Here is a 17490-nt window from a genome sequence, read left to right on the forward strand (position 1 = left end):
CGGGGATTTGCTTCTGCGCTGACCACACTCAGCTCAGCCCATGCACTCCCCTGCAACTCAGAGTGCCTCTTGCTTGCTGCCTCATGGAGAGCTAAAGATTATTAAAATGAATAATTATTCCTTCTTTTGCACCCCCAGCCTCCAACAACAGAGCTATCAATTACAAGCTTAACCTTTTCATTTTATTTTATTAAATGGTGGTAAATGGCTTATTCTACTGAGCTCTCCTGCAGGCTTTTATATCTAAATGTGGCACTACAAGGTATAAATGGACCATGCGTATTCACCTCTTCCACATTAACAGTGGATGACTTGCACATGTAGAACAAGATCACAGGTAACAACATTAATACAGCCTGGATTCACCAGGGCTCTTCAGTTTTTTGCTGTATTTACCTTTGTGTGATTAAATACCTAATTACACAGTCAGTGCTAACAGCCAGGGGATGAAATTCAGAGCTTCTATAAGCAAGGGGAGTTCTTCTGCTCAGGTCATCCACCTAGACGAGGTCTGAGCTTGACTTTACACCTTATTTCCACAAAGACTGATTTGCTAACGGGGAGACAGATGGGCTGTATGCTGTCAGAGACACTCAATATCAGTCTTTACGCAGTGCTCATTTGGCTATAGAGACATGCAAGGCACAGTTTTCAAGATGGTGATAACATTAAACAACTGGAAACATCAATCCTGGGGATCATTTTTAGGCAGGATAAAGCCTGATGCTTGGGAGAAGACCAAGCACTGTCACCTTTCCTGGAATAAGGTGGTAACCATTTTCTCCAAGAGCGAGAACATAACTGTCTCCACTTGCTCAGGAGCAAACTTTGGTGTCCAAGGAGCTAATAACCTCAACAGACCATGCATGGACAAGAGCCAGAGGAAGGAGAGGGTTAGTAGATATTCTGTAGTGTCTGAAATAAGTACATAAAAGCCCAGAAAATACCATACATCAGGTCTTTTGCACTCCTCTACCCCGGGTTACCACGTTACAATACGATTTTGAGTGCACAGTCACTGTTGGTACAGAGAAGACATCTGCTCTCAGCAGAACACCCGTATCCCCAGGCACCACCACACCAGGGTCCCGAGGTTTGGCGCTGGCTGAGTCAAAACAGAGCAAACGCACCGATGGTTTTTGGCATGGAAACGCTTCCACTGAAAGCTGCAAGCGCAAGTTGTCGTTTTCAAGGCAACGTCATTTCATGTTTAACAGGCAAATCTACTCTGAAAAGGAGCATTGAAAACTGGCACTTTCATCCCTCCCAGACACGCTCCTTGGGTATATTTAGTATTGTAGTCACAGGTTTGGATGATAACAAGCAAACCTCTATTCTGCCACCACAGAAGACAACATCTGATTCAACTTCTGTCCCTTCCTTTCCCCAAGTCAAGGCATCACAATCATTTTTTTAAGCTAAAGACCACCTCAGCTTTTGTAGTAAAACCACATTAAAAAAAAAAAAAAAATCACATCAAAAACCACACACCATCTCACACCACTCTTCTCCCTTAACTTTAAAAAAAAGTATAAACTAACAGCTAGCACTGAGCTTGATCTGTGTGCTCCCCCCTGCTACTTGATCATCCACACCTATGGGAGAAGATGAATACCCAATCCTCAAATAAACCCACTCATTTTGAGAGCCTCAGGACCAGCACTGATGAGAAGAACAGTTACTAAGGTTTGACCATCCCATTCTTCACCAAATTTACCCTCTTTGCCTTTCTGAAAAGTCTTTGGGCCTAAAACCCTAAATGCCATCAACATTTCAGACTCTTCCTAAAAATTAACAAAGGAAAGTAAGTGCCACAGAAAAGTAAACCGCTTGGTTGTGTAACCCTACCGACAGAGCAGGTGAAGCAGAGAGGGATACTTACCTGCCAGGGCCTGGTTCACCTTGCTGGGTTTGGGCATCTTGACTGGCAGGTTTGGGGCGCTGGAGAAAGAAAAGAAAAAGGGACAAGTTCAACACAACAGATCAATCACTAACAAAACAGAAACAATTCAGCAGTGTACTATTCCCTCCTGAGTGCCAGGGCCCTGGATACATTAACAGGGATTAATTGCTCAGATGAGCCCCACCTGGGACCCCACCCATGCACTCTTTGCCCACTGGTCCAACAGCACATTTAAGGAGCCCAGTCCTTGCCAGAACTATCTAGTAGGTTTACTTATCTCCAAGGTGGACCTCAGACCTATGGTGTAGGTAGCTGTCTCCAGCCCCATCTCCTCCTAGCTGGATGCTGGGCCTGACTCATCCCTTCCTCTTGCTGGGGTCTGTTGGTGAACCCTGTCGTCATCCCCCTGCTCTGATCCTGTGAGGCATCCTCACTCTTGCTGCTCTGCCACAGAGCTTCCCGTAAGCAGCCAACGTGTGCTACGACAGACTGCTGCACCAGCAGGTCCATGGCATGGGCACGCAGCCAGGAACCGCCGGGATGCAGCAAAGTTTGTCTTAAACTTTCCAGGTGACTTGGTCTCCAGCTAGAGAAACACTGCTCACTAAAGCATGAATCCCCATGCTGTATGAGAAGTTGCTGATGTACAGATCAAAGGAAGCAAGCATTATCACCCCCTGCTGCTTTCCAGATGGGGAAACTGAGGCAGAGAAAGGCCAAGAAAAGTGCTTGAGCGCGTGCAGCTGCAGCCCTAGGTTGAACAGAATCAAACCTTGACTCTCCCTGCGCATCCAAGCAGTTACTGCAAGATGTGGGAACAAGGCAGGAAAAGTTGAAGGAGACTTAGAAGAGTTTGGCACCCATCTTCCTTTGGAAATTGAGAGGATCTGGACACCAAATATCCCCTTCAGGTTCCTAACCTACTTGTTTTGGCAGTGTTCCCCAGCACTGGCAGCTGCACCTCAAGCTAGTTTGGGATACATGGGCAGCCAGTGTCATGTAATTAGCTGATGGCAGGAATTAGGAAGGAAAGGGTGAGCAGCAGCATGAAAGCTGATGAGGGCATCACTAGAGGAGAAAGCAAGCTGGATCCACATGAGCAGAGCAGGAACATTTGAAATCCAACATGCTGGCACAGAGAAGCCACCCACAGATTTTGTCTCAGGTAGCACGTGTGCCTGGGATGGATGCAGGCTCAAGTGCATCAGCTGCAGTTAATACACAGTGCATTCAGACAACCATCTCCAAGGACTCCCCAAAATTACGTCAAACCTGGCCAGCTTAGGAATTCACAGAGACTAAGGTGGTCAAGTGCCCAAATGACATCCACCATCTAGGGGGAACCTAATTCTTTCCAGCTGGGAGGCAAGAGCTGCCACTGTGCCCAAAATAGCATCACAGACAGAGGTCCCTCCTTTCAGCCTTGCTAAAATCTTTGTCCACATTTCCATGACAATGACCAGAGCTGAAAAGATTTGCGAGTGACACATGGCTGTCTTCCACCCTCAGGACAGGGATGCATCCCCACCTCCCTCCTCTCCTACCTGCTGCAGTTTGAAATAGGTTACTGCATGCACGCTGAACTCCCTGAAGAAACCCCTGGGCAGGACGCAGGGCTTGGTGCTGCGCTGACAGCCTGGCCAAGCGAGACCAGTTCTTCCAAACCCTTAAAAAGCTCTCCAGACCACAGAGGTTTCCCTTCTGTTTCAAAGACTGTGTTTTCCCCTCTGCTGCCCCCAATTTTGCAATGTCTTCAAATGATGCAACGTACTGTTCTTGCTGCAGCCCAATTCAAACCCAGTGAATACAGCGGAAATTCTCCCCTCAGTTTCAAAGGGCTTTGAGATGGATGCCATGACTCCTCTTCATGACGTTTTTTCTTTCCTGATTCAGCCTCTTCATCACAGCTCTTTCTCAGGTATTTCCCTCCTCCTTCTATATCTCATCCATTTGCTTCATTTCTGCTCCCATGATTCTCTTCAGATGATGGCTAGTAGTAGGGCTGCTCCTTCTCCAGCTGCAGACAAGGAGGGTATTTGAGGACCAGATTATGAAAAGGAACTTGAGACCTGGTCCCAAAAATCAGAGAGGCATTGGACCTTCCCTCCTCCAACTGAGCAGCCAAGAAGACAACATGGTGCCTGGACAACCCCTCCACCCCAGTCTGTGACCCTGCCTGTGACTGATACTGAAGAGCCTATGCTTCATTGTCACACCATGAAGCACAGCAGCCACCTTGGGTGCTTTCATTTCCCTGTGGAAGGTAAAAATACAATAGAGCACAAAGCTGAACCTTCCATTCTGCCAAGAAAGCAGATGGGCAGTGGAGGATCCTTCCAAAGGGCTGGAGCACAGCATCATTATACCTGAGGTTGAAGAAAGCAAACCCAGAGCTGCTCTGGGAAGGGGATCATTGGTAACCATGCCTTGAGAAGACTGGCAGAGAAATTCTTCACTCTTCTTTCCTGCATTGCAAGGCTCAAGTCCAAGTCACCCAGGAGCTAGAGCTTCTGTGAAGTGCGAAGAACCCTTGAGATTTGCAGAGGGAAATGGATAAGCAATTGATGCATTTGCAAGCAATCAAGTTTTGGAAGCTGTGAGTGCACTGCAGATAAATTACTATCCATCAGCCAGGAAACACTCGCTGATCAGCTGCACTCCTGGTGTAAAGGCACAGCTTTGACTGCTGGAGGCTTTAAGCCAACTGACGTGATGATGGAGAAACCAAATACTTCTTATTTCACACGCACAAGCTAAACGCACGCACATACAGTTAGCAGCATCTCAGCTAACAACGTTGTAGGATGTGCTGACCCATCCGCTCGACACCGTCTGAGCGTACCGGCAGGGCTGCCACGCACTGTGATTTCTTTTACATCTGCAGAAAGCCCAAACCTAAGGCTGACGAAATCAAGGGAAATCCACACTGCTTTGAGGTACCTCTGCCACAACACTGCCTGGGTAGATTTGCAGCCACAGTGCATGGGAGGAAGTGTTGCCACGCCAAAAAAGGTGCAGAAACGCTACTTGGAGCTTACCCTGAGTCTGAAGTGCGTTTTTTCGGAGCAGGATGGGGAAGAGGCAACAAGGAAGGATATTGCTATTGTAGTATAACATGGGCTGTGCCTCAACTCTGAGAGCAGGCTTGCCAGCAGCACGAACAGACATATTTGGTCCATCAGCTCAGACTCAAGCTACTCCAGTATCGCCATACCAGTGCTGGCTTCTTGGGAGAGAGATGAGGTCAGGCTGGGGTGAGGTCCTGCTGATTTACTCAAGCAAGGCTCAGTTAGGAGAAAACTTGATGCAGGCAGGCTGGTGGGGGTCTCGGGTAAGGGAGATCTGGAGAGCATCACTGCAAGACCAAGCACTGCAGTGTGGAGAAACGAGAGGGATCCACCGAGACACCTGCTCCCGCTGCCTCTGCTGCCCACAGAGAAGATTTCTAACCAGTCAGTGCCTTTGACTCCTAGCCAAATATTCAGGCTGTGCTTGCAGCACCTGAAAGTCTATGCCTGAATTCTCTGAATATTTCCTGGTATCAATTCTTCCTCCCTGGTCCAATTTTGTCCTGCCATTCACTGCAGCTCCTGCTTTCCCAGTGCTCTGTACGCTGGAGGTGACTGAGTGCAACAGGGGTCACCAGGTTGTGAAGAAAAGGATGCAAATAAGACACTGTCCTAAAAGATTCAGGAAGAAGATTCTGATAAGATTTCCCATCACCAGTTCCCAGGCAATCTGCTACAGGGGCACAGACAGGGCAGACTGATATTTCAGCATGACAAAACCACTTGCTTCTCCAGAATTTCAAGGTACTGCAACACCAGTGAGACAGCAAAGCACAAGGCCAGAGAGGAAGCATGGCATCCACGGCTGCTGCCATTTCAAACACTGGGTGGCCAAGTTTGAGCCTAACATCACCTAAGCTGCACATACACAGTAGTCTAATGGAGCAGAAGTGGGGAAGTCTGTAGCAACTCACCCTCTCCACCTGATACAGCCCTTTCTTCCTTCCTCTCTCCCTGCACACCAGCCAGCGGGCCACATATTCCTGTATCATGACATCTTTGTAGCCCTCTGGACAATAGCCAACACTTCTCCTCCCAGATCAGGCTGCATCCAGCCCTGCCTCACATTAACACCAAGCGCTACCACAACACCCAAAGGTCTAACCCCCTTCCCAGGGCTAACCAAGTGTACGATGATGCTAATGACCATACAGCAGTTTCTCCCCTACCTTTCTTCTCAAGAAGACGCCAAAAGCCAGACCGAATCCCTCTAAAGGAGGACCTTTTGGTGTGCTGCACACAACCACGCAGGTCTGTGGTTTTGCTCCTGGCATCAAGCAGAGGAGATTCCCCCTGCTCCCACTCGGGAGGAGCGCCCAGCAGCAGAACCACGCTGGCTAACAAAGGGCTGCAGGGCAAGTCACAACGGACCCAGCAGAACCAGCACCGAGCAGAGCCCCTCCTCGCCACCCGAGGAGCTCATAGGTATGCCTACGGACAAAGCTGAAAGATGCAAAGGAGGAGAGAGAAAAGGAAAGGCCCTGCCCAGGTCCTGGTCCCTCAGTTACACCTCCTGATCCTACAAAGTACTGACCATGGGTCGTTCCCTGCAGGAGATTAGGGAGCGCAGCACCAGATCCTTCTTAGGAACACCACAATACTGTAAGCATCCTTCCCCAGTCCCCAAGACCCCTGTTCCCCATGCTTTTAAACAAAATCCTCTCCCCCTCAAGCTGCCTGCCTTATTTGTAGGCACAGCCTAGACCAGCACCCAAAGCCACGTAAGGTCAGAGGGGCCAGTGGAACTGCAGTAGAGATTTGCCTGGCTGGGGCACTGATTAATATATCCCCCAGAAGATTGCTTCCTGCAGCTTTACTTGCTCATATTACAAGCAGGGCACTCCTTACCATGTTTCAGGAATGCCCTTCTCTGTAATTAGACAGCACAGTGGGGGGAACAGGGTAGCTCTTGCCCCAGGGATGGATGCTTTCCCATGTGGGGTGGGAAGGATCATGCCAGGAGGTGGCTGGGACCCTGGGGAGCTGACCCCTGTTTCACAGATCCGGTTAACAGCACTGATACAAGGATACGACCCTTGCCGTGGCACGCTCCATCAGCAGATTTCAGTGCCGTCTGTGAGAGAGGCCGGATTCATTAACTGTGTTTAATACACGGGAGGAAACTAATGCACCAAGAAGCAAAACATCTTGCCCACATGTATTTAATACATTAGCAGCAGAGCCAAGGATATTAGCATCTATTTAAGCCTTGGCACTTCTCTCTGGGTTTTCCAGTGACTTTGACCCTCTTGGGAGGATGGGGAAATTAAACCTGCATTTTGAAGTGCCTGAGCTCCACCTTCTCTCACACCAGCATCTGCCCTCCAGCCCCAAAGCAAGCAGGAAATATATTTAATCACTGCCAATGCCACAAAAGCCCAGGCATGCCTGTGCTACTAACAGCCCATACTGGGGGCTATTCCTGCCTGCCTATTGGAAATAACTGTCACAACCACACAGGGAGTTAGGCAGCTTTCCAGGATGAACTTTCTCAGCCCTGCACGAGAGATGTTTGCTTCGGTGCTGCCATTTTTAGCTGTTTTTCCTAAAGAAACCGTGTGTATGTAACTGCACCATCTTTCAGTCTCTTGCTAATAGCTTTTGAGCCCTTCTGCCAGTCGCAGCTCAGCTCCGAGAGGCAGAAGCTGGGTCACCTCTGCAGGCTTTGTGAAGATAACCAGTTTTGTAAAAGCAAGTAATCCGCCAGGGCTGCTTTGGAGCCAAAGGCTGCGGGGTGAACACAAGACAACCTTTATTAGACACCAGAGGATCCACCGTGGCCCACTGCTCCCTTCCCTTCGGTCTCTGAGCAAGGGCCAGCACAGGAATTGCGCATCACGGCTAAGAGGAATGAGCAACGCTGCGTGCTGGACACAGACGGAAACCCTTGGCAGGATAATTAGTGCAGGATAATTAGCGCTTAGTCTTCACTGCCACAAAGGCCGCACTATTCGGTGATGCAGGAGGAGATGGGGCAGCAACTGCGAGGGAAGGGGAACTAACCACCACGCCACGCCAAGTCCAGCCGAGGGGGGAAGATGGGGAACCTGGGGGATAAAATAACCCAGGAATGTTCTGGGCTTAAGAATTAAATGAAACACATTGTTAGAGTTTGCTACTCAGGTTTCCCCTAATTCACAGAAATGAGAGTATTTTCTGCTGGAACATGGGTTTCACAAGCCTGAAACTGTAACCCCAGCCAGGAGCAATTACACCCACCCAGTGGCATTTCCGACTCAAACCCAGCACAGGGGTGACAGGGGAAAAGCCATCTCGAGCTGTCAGCTGGTGCTGAAAAAGTCCCTTTCACATACAGCACCATACTGGAAGACAGAGATTGCCCCTCTGCGTGCATTTGTCTGTCTGGCAGGGGGGAAGGAGAGCACCTCTGGCAAAACTAATCCCAAAGGACTGGAGATCCAGACATCGTCTGTCATCCACAAAGAGCCACCAATGCACATCTTTGTTCTGCCCTTCTCTGGGGTCCATTTGGGTGAGCCCCCTGCTGCTGTCTCACTCTGGGCTGCGATCTGCAATCCACGCGTGCTCCTGCAGGGGAGGGCATGGAAAACAGAGGCTTCCACAGATATGTCTAGTGGCAAACACCAGTATTAACAAACAGACAGCTTCTAACATCCTGCCTGCAAAACCACCTCTCCCAGAAGCCCTGTAGCCAGGCAAGTGCCCAGCAGCATCCCCATGTCTGGGCTAGGCTTCGGTTCTGCCAAGGGTTCATGTCACACTAGCTCTGGCAAGCCTGGGCAGCGCACCCATGCTCAGGGCACGCTCACACCTGTCCTGGTTTCAGCTGGGATAGAGTTAATTTTCTTTCTAGTAGCTGGTATAGTGTTATGTTTTGGGTTCAGTATGAGAAGAATGTTGATATCACACTGATGTTTTCAGTTAGTCTAAACACTACTTAGCAACAAGTCAAGGATTTTTCAGCTTCTCATGCCCAGCCAGAGCAAGAAGGCTGGAAGGGCACAAGAAGTTGGGAGGGGACACAGCCAGGACAGCTGACCCAAACTGGCCAAAGGGGTATTCCATACCATGGGATGTCATGCCCAGTATATAGACTGGGAGGAGTTGGCCTGGGGCAGGGGGATGACTGCTCAGGAACTAACTGGGCATCAGTCGGCAAGTGGTGAGCAATTGCATTGTGCATCACTTGTTTTGTATATTCCAATTTATTATTATTATTGTAATTATTATTATTTTCTTCCTTTCTGTTCTATTAAACTGTTCTTATCTCAACCCACAAGTTTTGCTTTTTTTTCCCCCCAATTCTCTCCCCCATCCCACTGGGTCAGGGGGAAGTGAGTAAGAAGCTGCGTGGTGCTTTGCTGGCTGGGGTTAAACCACGACAGCACCCCAGCAGGGACAGACAGACAACAGCCAGGATAGCGGGGACCGAGGCTCACAGCTGGGGGTGCAGGGTTTGCACACAGGGTGCCTGTCACATAAGTCTGCCAGCACTCACATGCTCCCTTGCAAGCATCTGAAGAACTGTCGCCTTCCCCACGTGGCACATTCTGCTGTCCCCAGCAAATATTTAACGGTACGATCCCTTCGCATCCCCCAGAAAGGCTGGCTTGGCCAGGGATTATTGCCAAGATACCAGACACCTCACCCCTTGCACACCATGAACAGCTGAGCTGCAAAACAGGTTGCAGCAGCTAGACCTTGACCAGCCACAGCATTGCTCATCCACAGCCAACGCTGCCACCAGTACCGCAGCAGTCCCAGTGCCCCAGGAGGGCTCTGCCTGCTGCTGCTGTCCCCAGGCTGGCCTTCGTAGAGGAGACCAGATGCTTCTGCCACAAAAGCCACCTTCAGCAGTGCTCAAGAAGAGACTGAGCTGGAGCAGCTGAGCAGGGAGTGTGGGGGCATATGCCAGCCCTGGAGGGCTGTTGCATTAACCCAGCGCAAGCTCTGCCAGCACTCACCTGTCAGAGGGTTTAACCAGCCGCTGAGAGCTGCCCTGGCAGCTCCCAGGACCCAGCCCAGCAGGCTGCCACGACAATGTCCTCCCCAGTGCCCTGGCTGGGTACCTCCAGGTCTCCTCCCGGCTGTCGCTCTCCTCCCAGTCAGCATCACTGGGGCTGCAAGCTCAGTTCATGGTAAGGAGCCTGTGCCACCCCTCTCTGAACATCTCTCTCCCACCCTCCCTCCTTTCAGGACAGCCTGTCCCCCCATCAGTAGGATACAACATACCCAGATGCTGATCGGCTCCAGACAGGCTTGCAGGGCAACTGCCGCAGCATTTGGCTCTTTATTTTTAATCTTCCCACCCTGAGAGTCACTTTGCAAATCACACTGAGGCTCTGTGGAAGGACAGGGGCTCCAGGCAGCCCAGCAGCCCCACACACTGACCAGTGGCTCCTGCAAGAGGGGGTATTTGGCAGCTTCTTCAGGAGACAGCAAGAGCCTTACTGGGGGCTCTTGCAAGCAGTACCGAGGTCTGATTTTCAGCCTGATTTGAAGGTGATGGAAGCAGAGGAGTATTGTGGATGCTTAAGATGCCACAAAAAATCAGCAGGTGCAAAGAAAGCACCAGAAAAAGACCATGAGAAAGAAGAACAGGATGCGGGAAGTCATTTCACTCAGACGACCCTGAAGAGGGAAAGTCCTGATATGACACCAAGGAAAGTATCTCAAGATTCACCATCTTGCTTAAAATACAAATGAGATTCAAAATAAACCTCAAACCCCTGTGCCTCACATAATTAGCAGAATCTCTTTCAACACCCTTCTAGATCTCTTATCTGTGTATTTACTTGGGGTAGCTTAGACAGGTAAATCAGTCCTGGCAAGTTCCCCTTTAGCTTCTCAGGTGCTCACACAGTGGTTCAGCACCTGGATCATTTATGGTCAAATGCGTATACTGCTCTGTACACTTCCAGCCATGTACAAACAGAGGGAGCAGTCAGACAGCCCTTGCTTGGTCCTCAGTTTAATGCTGGCAGATACTCAGTGCAAGTATTATCACAGACAGGCCACAAAGACCTCTGCTAGCAAAGGCTTGCATGCAGAAAGAGTTAAGACCCTGAAAGCCGATTAGTGGTGATCTGGCTTGGTTTGGGTGTCTAGGTTTCACAGAGGCCGTCCTACAAGAAGTAGGGAAGTGCCCCTCTTTGCAAGGATGACACTGATCTCCCCCAGCCCCAAAATCCCTGCTGGAGCCCAGTGCTGCAGCCCCCCTCCAGCCCATGGGGGACAACCGACTGCGGCTTGGCCCAGCAGCCCACGCCGTGGAGAGGAGGTGAGCTGTCAGACCACGAGACTCTGCTTTTCATTTAGCCGAAAGGCCCAAAAAGAAATGAAGCCCTTCCTCCCACACCAGTAAGGTGCAAACAGCCCTCCTTCGACTCCAGCCGCATACCGATGGAAGCTGAAATCCTGTGCTGCGAGATGTGCACCAGTTTCAGCCCTGTCAGAGAAGAGCCATGGTGAAAATGGATCAGCAGCCAGCATGGATGACCCAGCCATACAAGCTGGAGTGTTTGATGGGTGACAGCTCAACAAACTGAGGAAAACTAGACCTCAACTAGCATCGCAACAACTGCCAGTCCTTCCTTCAAAGTAACTAGCTCCCTCCAGAGAGCCAGAGCCCACCCTGAGCACCCAGCCAGGAGAGGGTCACTGAAGAAAGATGAAGGGAAAGGACACGGCAAAACCCTCACAAGGCAAGGCTTAGCTGGATTTTAAATCACTTACAGTCCTGCTTGCGCTTCCAGTCCTCCAACATCGCAACGGCAAAGTTCCACAGCACCTCAACACGTGCAAAATGAACCTCTTGCACAATTATCCAGTGGCATCCCTGCTCTGCATCAGCATTTAGCCTGACGAGTAGCCTGGACACCACTCAAATTGCTAGTGTCACTGCATTGATTTCAGATAGAGAAGGATCAATATGGTTCAAGGTATCAAAAGAAGGGGAGAATAAATTACTGATTTGGTTTTCTAAACATCTTCACAATGGATTTAAAAAATCCTTGATCAAATCTGTATCTTAGGGGTTGGTTTTCTTCTGCTTTTTCACCTTAAAAATGTCCAACATGGACTTCCTGATTTTGTCAAGAGAATTCATGAGGTCTCAGCCACACACAGAAAGTCCTGTCGTCTTTCCCTGAAGGGGAAGAGCTTTGAACACAGAGCAGTTTTCCACTCTATGTTTATTGCATATTTTGAATTAAATAAGGGTGTTCACAAGTCCCCTTTTCATTCACTCAGTCCCCCTCACAGTTGTTTTTAAGTGTAACCTGAAATACCACCAATCGCTATTAATTTTCTTAAACCTGCAGAATCTCAACCTGACCACTTTCTCCAGTGGTTCAGGCAGACTAGTAGACAGAAACTATATTTCAAGTGGGAAAAAGGAAGGGGAAAGCAGAGGAGAAGCCTTTTCATCCACTGTACTGGACACAAAGGCACAAACCTCTCTCTCCTTCTAGGGAGACCTTTGTAAAGTCCTCTGGGACAGAGAGGCTCCTAGATAACGAAGACCTGAGCACAGCAGGTGTCTTGGACACATGCACAGTATTTAAAGGTGAATTAGGGTCTGTACCTGACTCCGTTAGATGCAGATAGTCCTGTGCTGGGGCCCCCAGTTTGAGGCAAAGCCCAGGTGCTCTGTGCATTGAGTCTCGGTGTCGACCTTGCTCCAGACAAAGTTGGTTTGTTATAGGGCACGAAGCCGACGCTGGAAGAACTTACTGACGCTGTCCTACCAGAAACCTGATGAGTAGCAGAATTGTTGGGAAAGTTTATCATGGAGTGGCGGTAGCGTGTGGTGATGGGACCAGTCCCACTGTTTAGCCAGCACTGCTGGCAAGAACAAGCCACCCCTGTGTGAAGTGGTGCCGAGGAGGCTGTCACTGGGTACGGGGCATCCAAGCGCCTCTGAACACTGCGACGGAACCTCGTGGTCTTGTTGGTCTGGACTTGAGCCACAAAGTCAACTTCGTAGTTGTAGCCCAAGGGTCCAAGATCTACTCGCTGGTGGTTCGTGGCACGGGCTTGCTCCAGGAACACGCAGACGTTCATCTCATAGGGGGACCACCCGCCTTCATCGTTCTGCCACTCCCAGACGATGCCCTGCCCTGCAGCAGAGTCCCCAGGGAAGAGGTGCCTGCGGACGGCCCGCATCGTCCCTGTGTGAGGAGAGGAGGAAAATAAATCAAATAATTTTGTGAGCAGAAAATTAATGGGGGGGACGTTGTCTCAGGGATTTGTTTCTGCACAGATCTGCGGTGTCTACATCAGGGTGGTCTTCCTCACCTCTCCATCAACAGGGGCACTAACAGACTTTCTCTTTCCCAACAGGGCTGGGTTTGCTCATGAAGCTTAGAGAAACGCAATACCCCCAAGATCCCTGTCCCTCTGCCAAATCTGATTGCAGGCTGGCAACAGGTTCAAAAGCTGCTGGGAGGAAGGGTGGGAAAGGAGGGAAAGAGAGAGGATGCAGAGACAGACACACCCGAGCACAAAGGCACAGCAATCACATATGCTGCCCTGACTTTAAAAAAAAAAAAAAAAGGTAAAAAAATTAGGCTGAGGCATAGATCTGGTTAAAAAAAACCAACTCCCACAGCCTTGACAACAGAGTAACTATAGAGACAGGACACCATCAGGAAGTGCTTTGCAGGAGTGCTTAAGGGGCTAAACGCCTACTTTCCTACTTCGCTATGCAAGAGTCTGGGCAATTTTGTTCTTGGGGGAGCGGGTGAAGTCCCACAAGGGCAAGGACAAGGACTTTGGAGAGGGGACAGACAGGGCCACCTTCTCCAGGCTCCTGACTGCTGGGAGATAAAGCAAGACTAGAGAGAAGACAACGAAGTAACTTGGAAACTGGAGAGAGCAGCTGTTCAGACAAAGGAAGAGAAATGAAAGCCAACATGCTACTCTTGCAAGGCTGCTCGACAGCAACAGCAGGAGCTCGAAACCCCCTGGAAGCCTGGCTCTCCAGGGTGACTTCACTCGTGGTTACTTTATTCTTTTCTTTAAAAAAAAAAAAAAGCCTAACGAGAGGGAAGCAAGCCACCCAACAGGCCAGAAGCTCTGCAACCTCTGCAAAAACAGGTTCCTGCAGCAGGGTCAAAACTGCTGCTGCTGGGAAAATCCTCAGCGGCACTTTGCACTGAGAATGAGGAGCAGGAAACGCCGCAGGGTAAGCAAGTCTGGGGATGCAGGCAGGTGGGGGTGAACAGGGGTGCAGCAAGTCGTTATGACACAGGAGGAGTTCAGAGAAGAACAGCACCAAGAGGAAAAAAAAAAAACCAAATCCTCCTAAGGGGTCATGTGTTATGACCCTAAGCTCCAGGACCACAGGTAAAAAGAGTATCCACATCTATAGCCTGTGGATAACTGCCCCAGGATGTTGCTGGTGGCTCCATGAGGGGCAGGCAATCCAAGCAAGCTTTACACCCAACAAGCACACCCCAAGGAAGAGGGAGGACAGCCCACGTGGGACTCCACGCTGGCAAAACCCAATTGCTACCTGTCTTCAGGCCAGCTGACTGCTGGCTTGAGTACCTCTGCCTCACACTGCTGCTATTTCTACCCCATGCTCTTGGGGTACTCCAGAAACTGTTCGGACTTGACTCAAACCATAAGGGCATTAACTGCCTGCTTGCTGCTAAAACTTCTGCTCAACAGCACAAAAGTCACACTTCTGCTCCTATCACACTCCCAGGCTGCTTTGTAAATTGTGCTGGTGCTTTCTGCACAGTGCTATGGTCAGACCATAACGAGACCTTGTGCTGGGGTGCAGTATCAGGAAAGACAGATCTGAGCTCCAGAGCTGACATAAAGGCTGAGGCTCTCTCAAAGGCAGAATGTGCCAGACCAAGGAACGGCAGGACTCCTGTTTCTGCTGGGGAGCTGAAGTCATTGGGGACTGGAATGGCTTGCCTCAGCCCATGCAGGGGATGAGCAGCCAGGAAAGGTCCAGCACTTACCCTCAACCTGCTGCTTCAGTGGCCAGAGCAGCATCAAGCATCCTGCTTATTGCAGAGCAGGACTTTCCAGTGACACCATCCAACAGACAACACCTCATCAGCACACCTAAAAAGCTACTAGCAGTGAAACACAGCAACCTCCCCTGTAAGAGCTGGGGTTGAACCCCAATGGCTCAACCATGAAGCCCAAGGATTTCTGTGGGACAAGGCCCTCCCCTGGCAGAAGTCAGGGCAGAGGGTGTCAGCAGAACGCAGGCGACCTTCCCCAGCCAGGAATCCATGGGAAAGCAGATGCAAGAGCCAAAAGCAAACTCTAGCGATGACCGCTCCTATCCACAAAGGAAGTCCCTCCATGTTTTAGAAACACAAACCTATGGCCTCAACAAGTAGGCAACGTCAGAGGTGACCCCCTGAGCACAAGGAGGACTAGGGATGACACTGGGCTGGAAGTGAGATGGTGAGAAATGAACTACATTTAGAGATGAGTGCAGGGAACCTGCTCCCAGGAGAAAAGGGACTACCACAGGTAAAGCAAGGTGTCAGAAAGCCCAGCGGGACACATCTCAGAGGAGATTAAGCAAGCCTGCCTCTACTCCATTGACAGGTCAGAAGCTAAAAGCAGCACAGAGAGGACTTGAGTTTGCAAGCTACCTGTGTTTTTAACACCCCTAAACCGCAGCGGGGAGAAGAGCTTTTAGTATTCAATAGCAAAACCAAAGCCGTGCACTTGGAAAACATCCCCCTTCCCCCAGGCTGGCAGGGAAACTGGCATTCCTCTCCAGGGTGGGCAAACAGCTGTGGTGAGAGGACAACTCCTGCTGCTCCCTTGCATTCACTCCCAGCTAATGTGCCTCAACCAGCAGCTGAAGCCTGCAGCTAATCCTGCCCATAAGATCCCCCTGCACAGCTGTCATTCCCCATTGGTGGGGATGCTGGTCCCGTTAACACTGGCTTCCTGTTATTCTCCCTGGCTTCCTTTGAAGAGCCTATTTGTCTGTCTGATAGCTAATGAGCAGAATACAACAGCCTATTTTTTGCCCTGTTTAAAGATTTTTCATGGGGATGTTTCCTGCAGAGATTCTTTTCTCCAGCACATGACAAAGGTCAGCTGGCTGCTCACTCAGAAAGGTTCAAGTTTAAGGCAGAGCCCTGCAGAGAGAAAAAGCTTTGCTTAGAACTGAGCCACTGAAAGGGGATACGAGAGCGTTTCCAATAGTCACGTTGCAGAGCACACAGGTACTTGTGGAGGGAGGCTCACAGATCTGGCCACTCTGATCAGCATCCCTCCAAATCAGTGGGAAATGCTGCAGGAGAGACATGAAGTGGAATCAGCCTTTTTGTTATTAACGACTCAACCACAGGTCTTGTCCAAGGAAAGATGAGATCACGCCAGTCAACCTCATTTCCAAAATTGTATTGGGCTGCCCCCAAAAGATGACCAATTCCAAACCATCCTGCAACGGACAGTATTCGCTAGGTGTTTTGACATCTTTCACAAGGGCCTAAAGAGATACAAGACCTTTGTGGAGAGACAGCTCCACTTGTGGAGAAGGATGTCCCATTAACACTGGGACACATCTTTCACCCTCCCACAGGCACTCTGCTCACCCTCACCAAACTGGGCCATTTCCTGACAAGGGACAGCCTGGGACTGCTGCCCACGTGTTGGAGCACTGGCTGAAAGGGCAAGAGGCTGGAAGGTTGCTTCACAAGTTAGGCATGAAGAAAACAAGAAACAGCTGCTGCTGACAGCTCTGGTGGTCCATGCTGCATTGCTCTAAGCCACAGCCTCAGCAGGGCTTCCAGGTGCTCAAACAGGCCATGCTGAGCAGACCTGCCAAGGCATCCAGCTAAGCAAGCTCCTCATCCAGGACGCTGCTAGAAAAACTAATCCTAAGGTCACCAAGTCAGAATAAAAACACGGATGCAGCTGTGATGACCACTTGCATTTGCTTCAACCACTTCCCTTTCCTGTAGGGATTGCCTGATTGTGCAGTTGATTCAAGATATTGTTCACTTATTGCTTAAATTGGCAAGAAACCAGCGCACTGCCCATCTCTAAAGCTTGGAGTGATGCTTGACTGTGTCCTGAGGGGACGGGAGAGATGTTGGCAAAGGGGAAACTGATGCATGGAGAATTTTTCAAAGCAGCCATTCATTCAGGGTGTGTAATTTGGGATATCCCTGGATTTTCCAGAGATGAAGAGCAAGCATTCCACCCCTGCCCCCTTTCTAAGCTACAGCTGCTCAGCACATCTGGAGCAAAAGAGGGTAGGAGTCATCTCAGCAAATTCTGAGCTGCTAGCCTCAGTGACCCCAAGAGACAAGATGAGAATGAAAATTAGGTCTCAATCCTGCCATTAAGCCCAGCCCACCCTTCCTCCCTGGGAGGAAGCAAGCCAGCCTCATACAGCACAAGTGCAGGGAATATTCTGCTGCAGCATTACAGCGTTCTGCGGGGGCTGCAGGCTCTCGCAAAGCAGCTTGCGCAGGGCGGCATGCCAAGGTAAAGCAGCTGGCACTCCAGTTGCAGAGGGAACAAGGGATTCAAACGGGGGGG

General features: G+C 50.1%; 1 protein-coding gene across 1 annotated transcript in view; it reads right to left on the bottom strand.

Moving 5' to 3' along the window:
* DTX2 (deltex 2, E3 ubiquitin ligase) overlaps positions 1-13122 on the bottom strand; it is a 30096-nt gene extending 16974 nt beyond the window's left edge. The window contains exons 1-2 of the mRNA XM_010573536.1: positions 12539-13122; positions 1883-1941 (exon numbers count right to left, since the gene is read on the bottom strand). Coding sequence (XP_010571838.1) covers positions 1883-1941; positions 12539-13119 — 640 coding nt within the window. The 5' untranslated portion in view covers positions 13120-13122. The remainder of the gene's footprint in view (positions 1-1882; positions 1942-12538) is intronic.
* Between the last annotated feature and the right edge of the window lie 4368 nt (positions 13123-17490).

Source organism: Haliaeetus leucocephalus, unplaced genomic scaffold (assembly GCF_000737465.1).
Source record: "Haliaeetus leucocephalus isolate CR32 unplaced genomic scaffold, Haliaeetus_leucocephalus-4.0 Scaffold395, whole genome shotgun sequence".
Lineage (NCBI taxonomy): Eukaryota > Metazoa > Chordata > Aves > Accipitriformes > Accipitridae > Haliaeetus > Haliaeetus leucocephalus.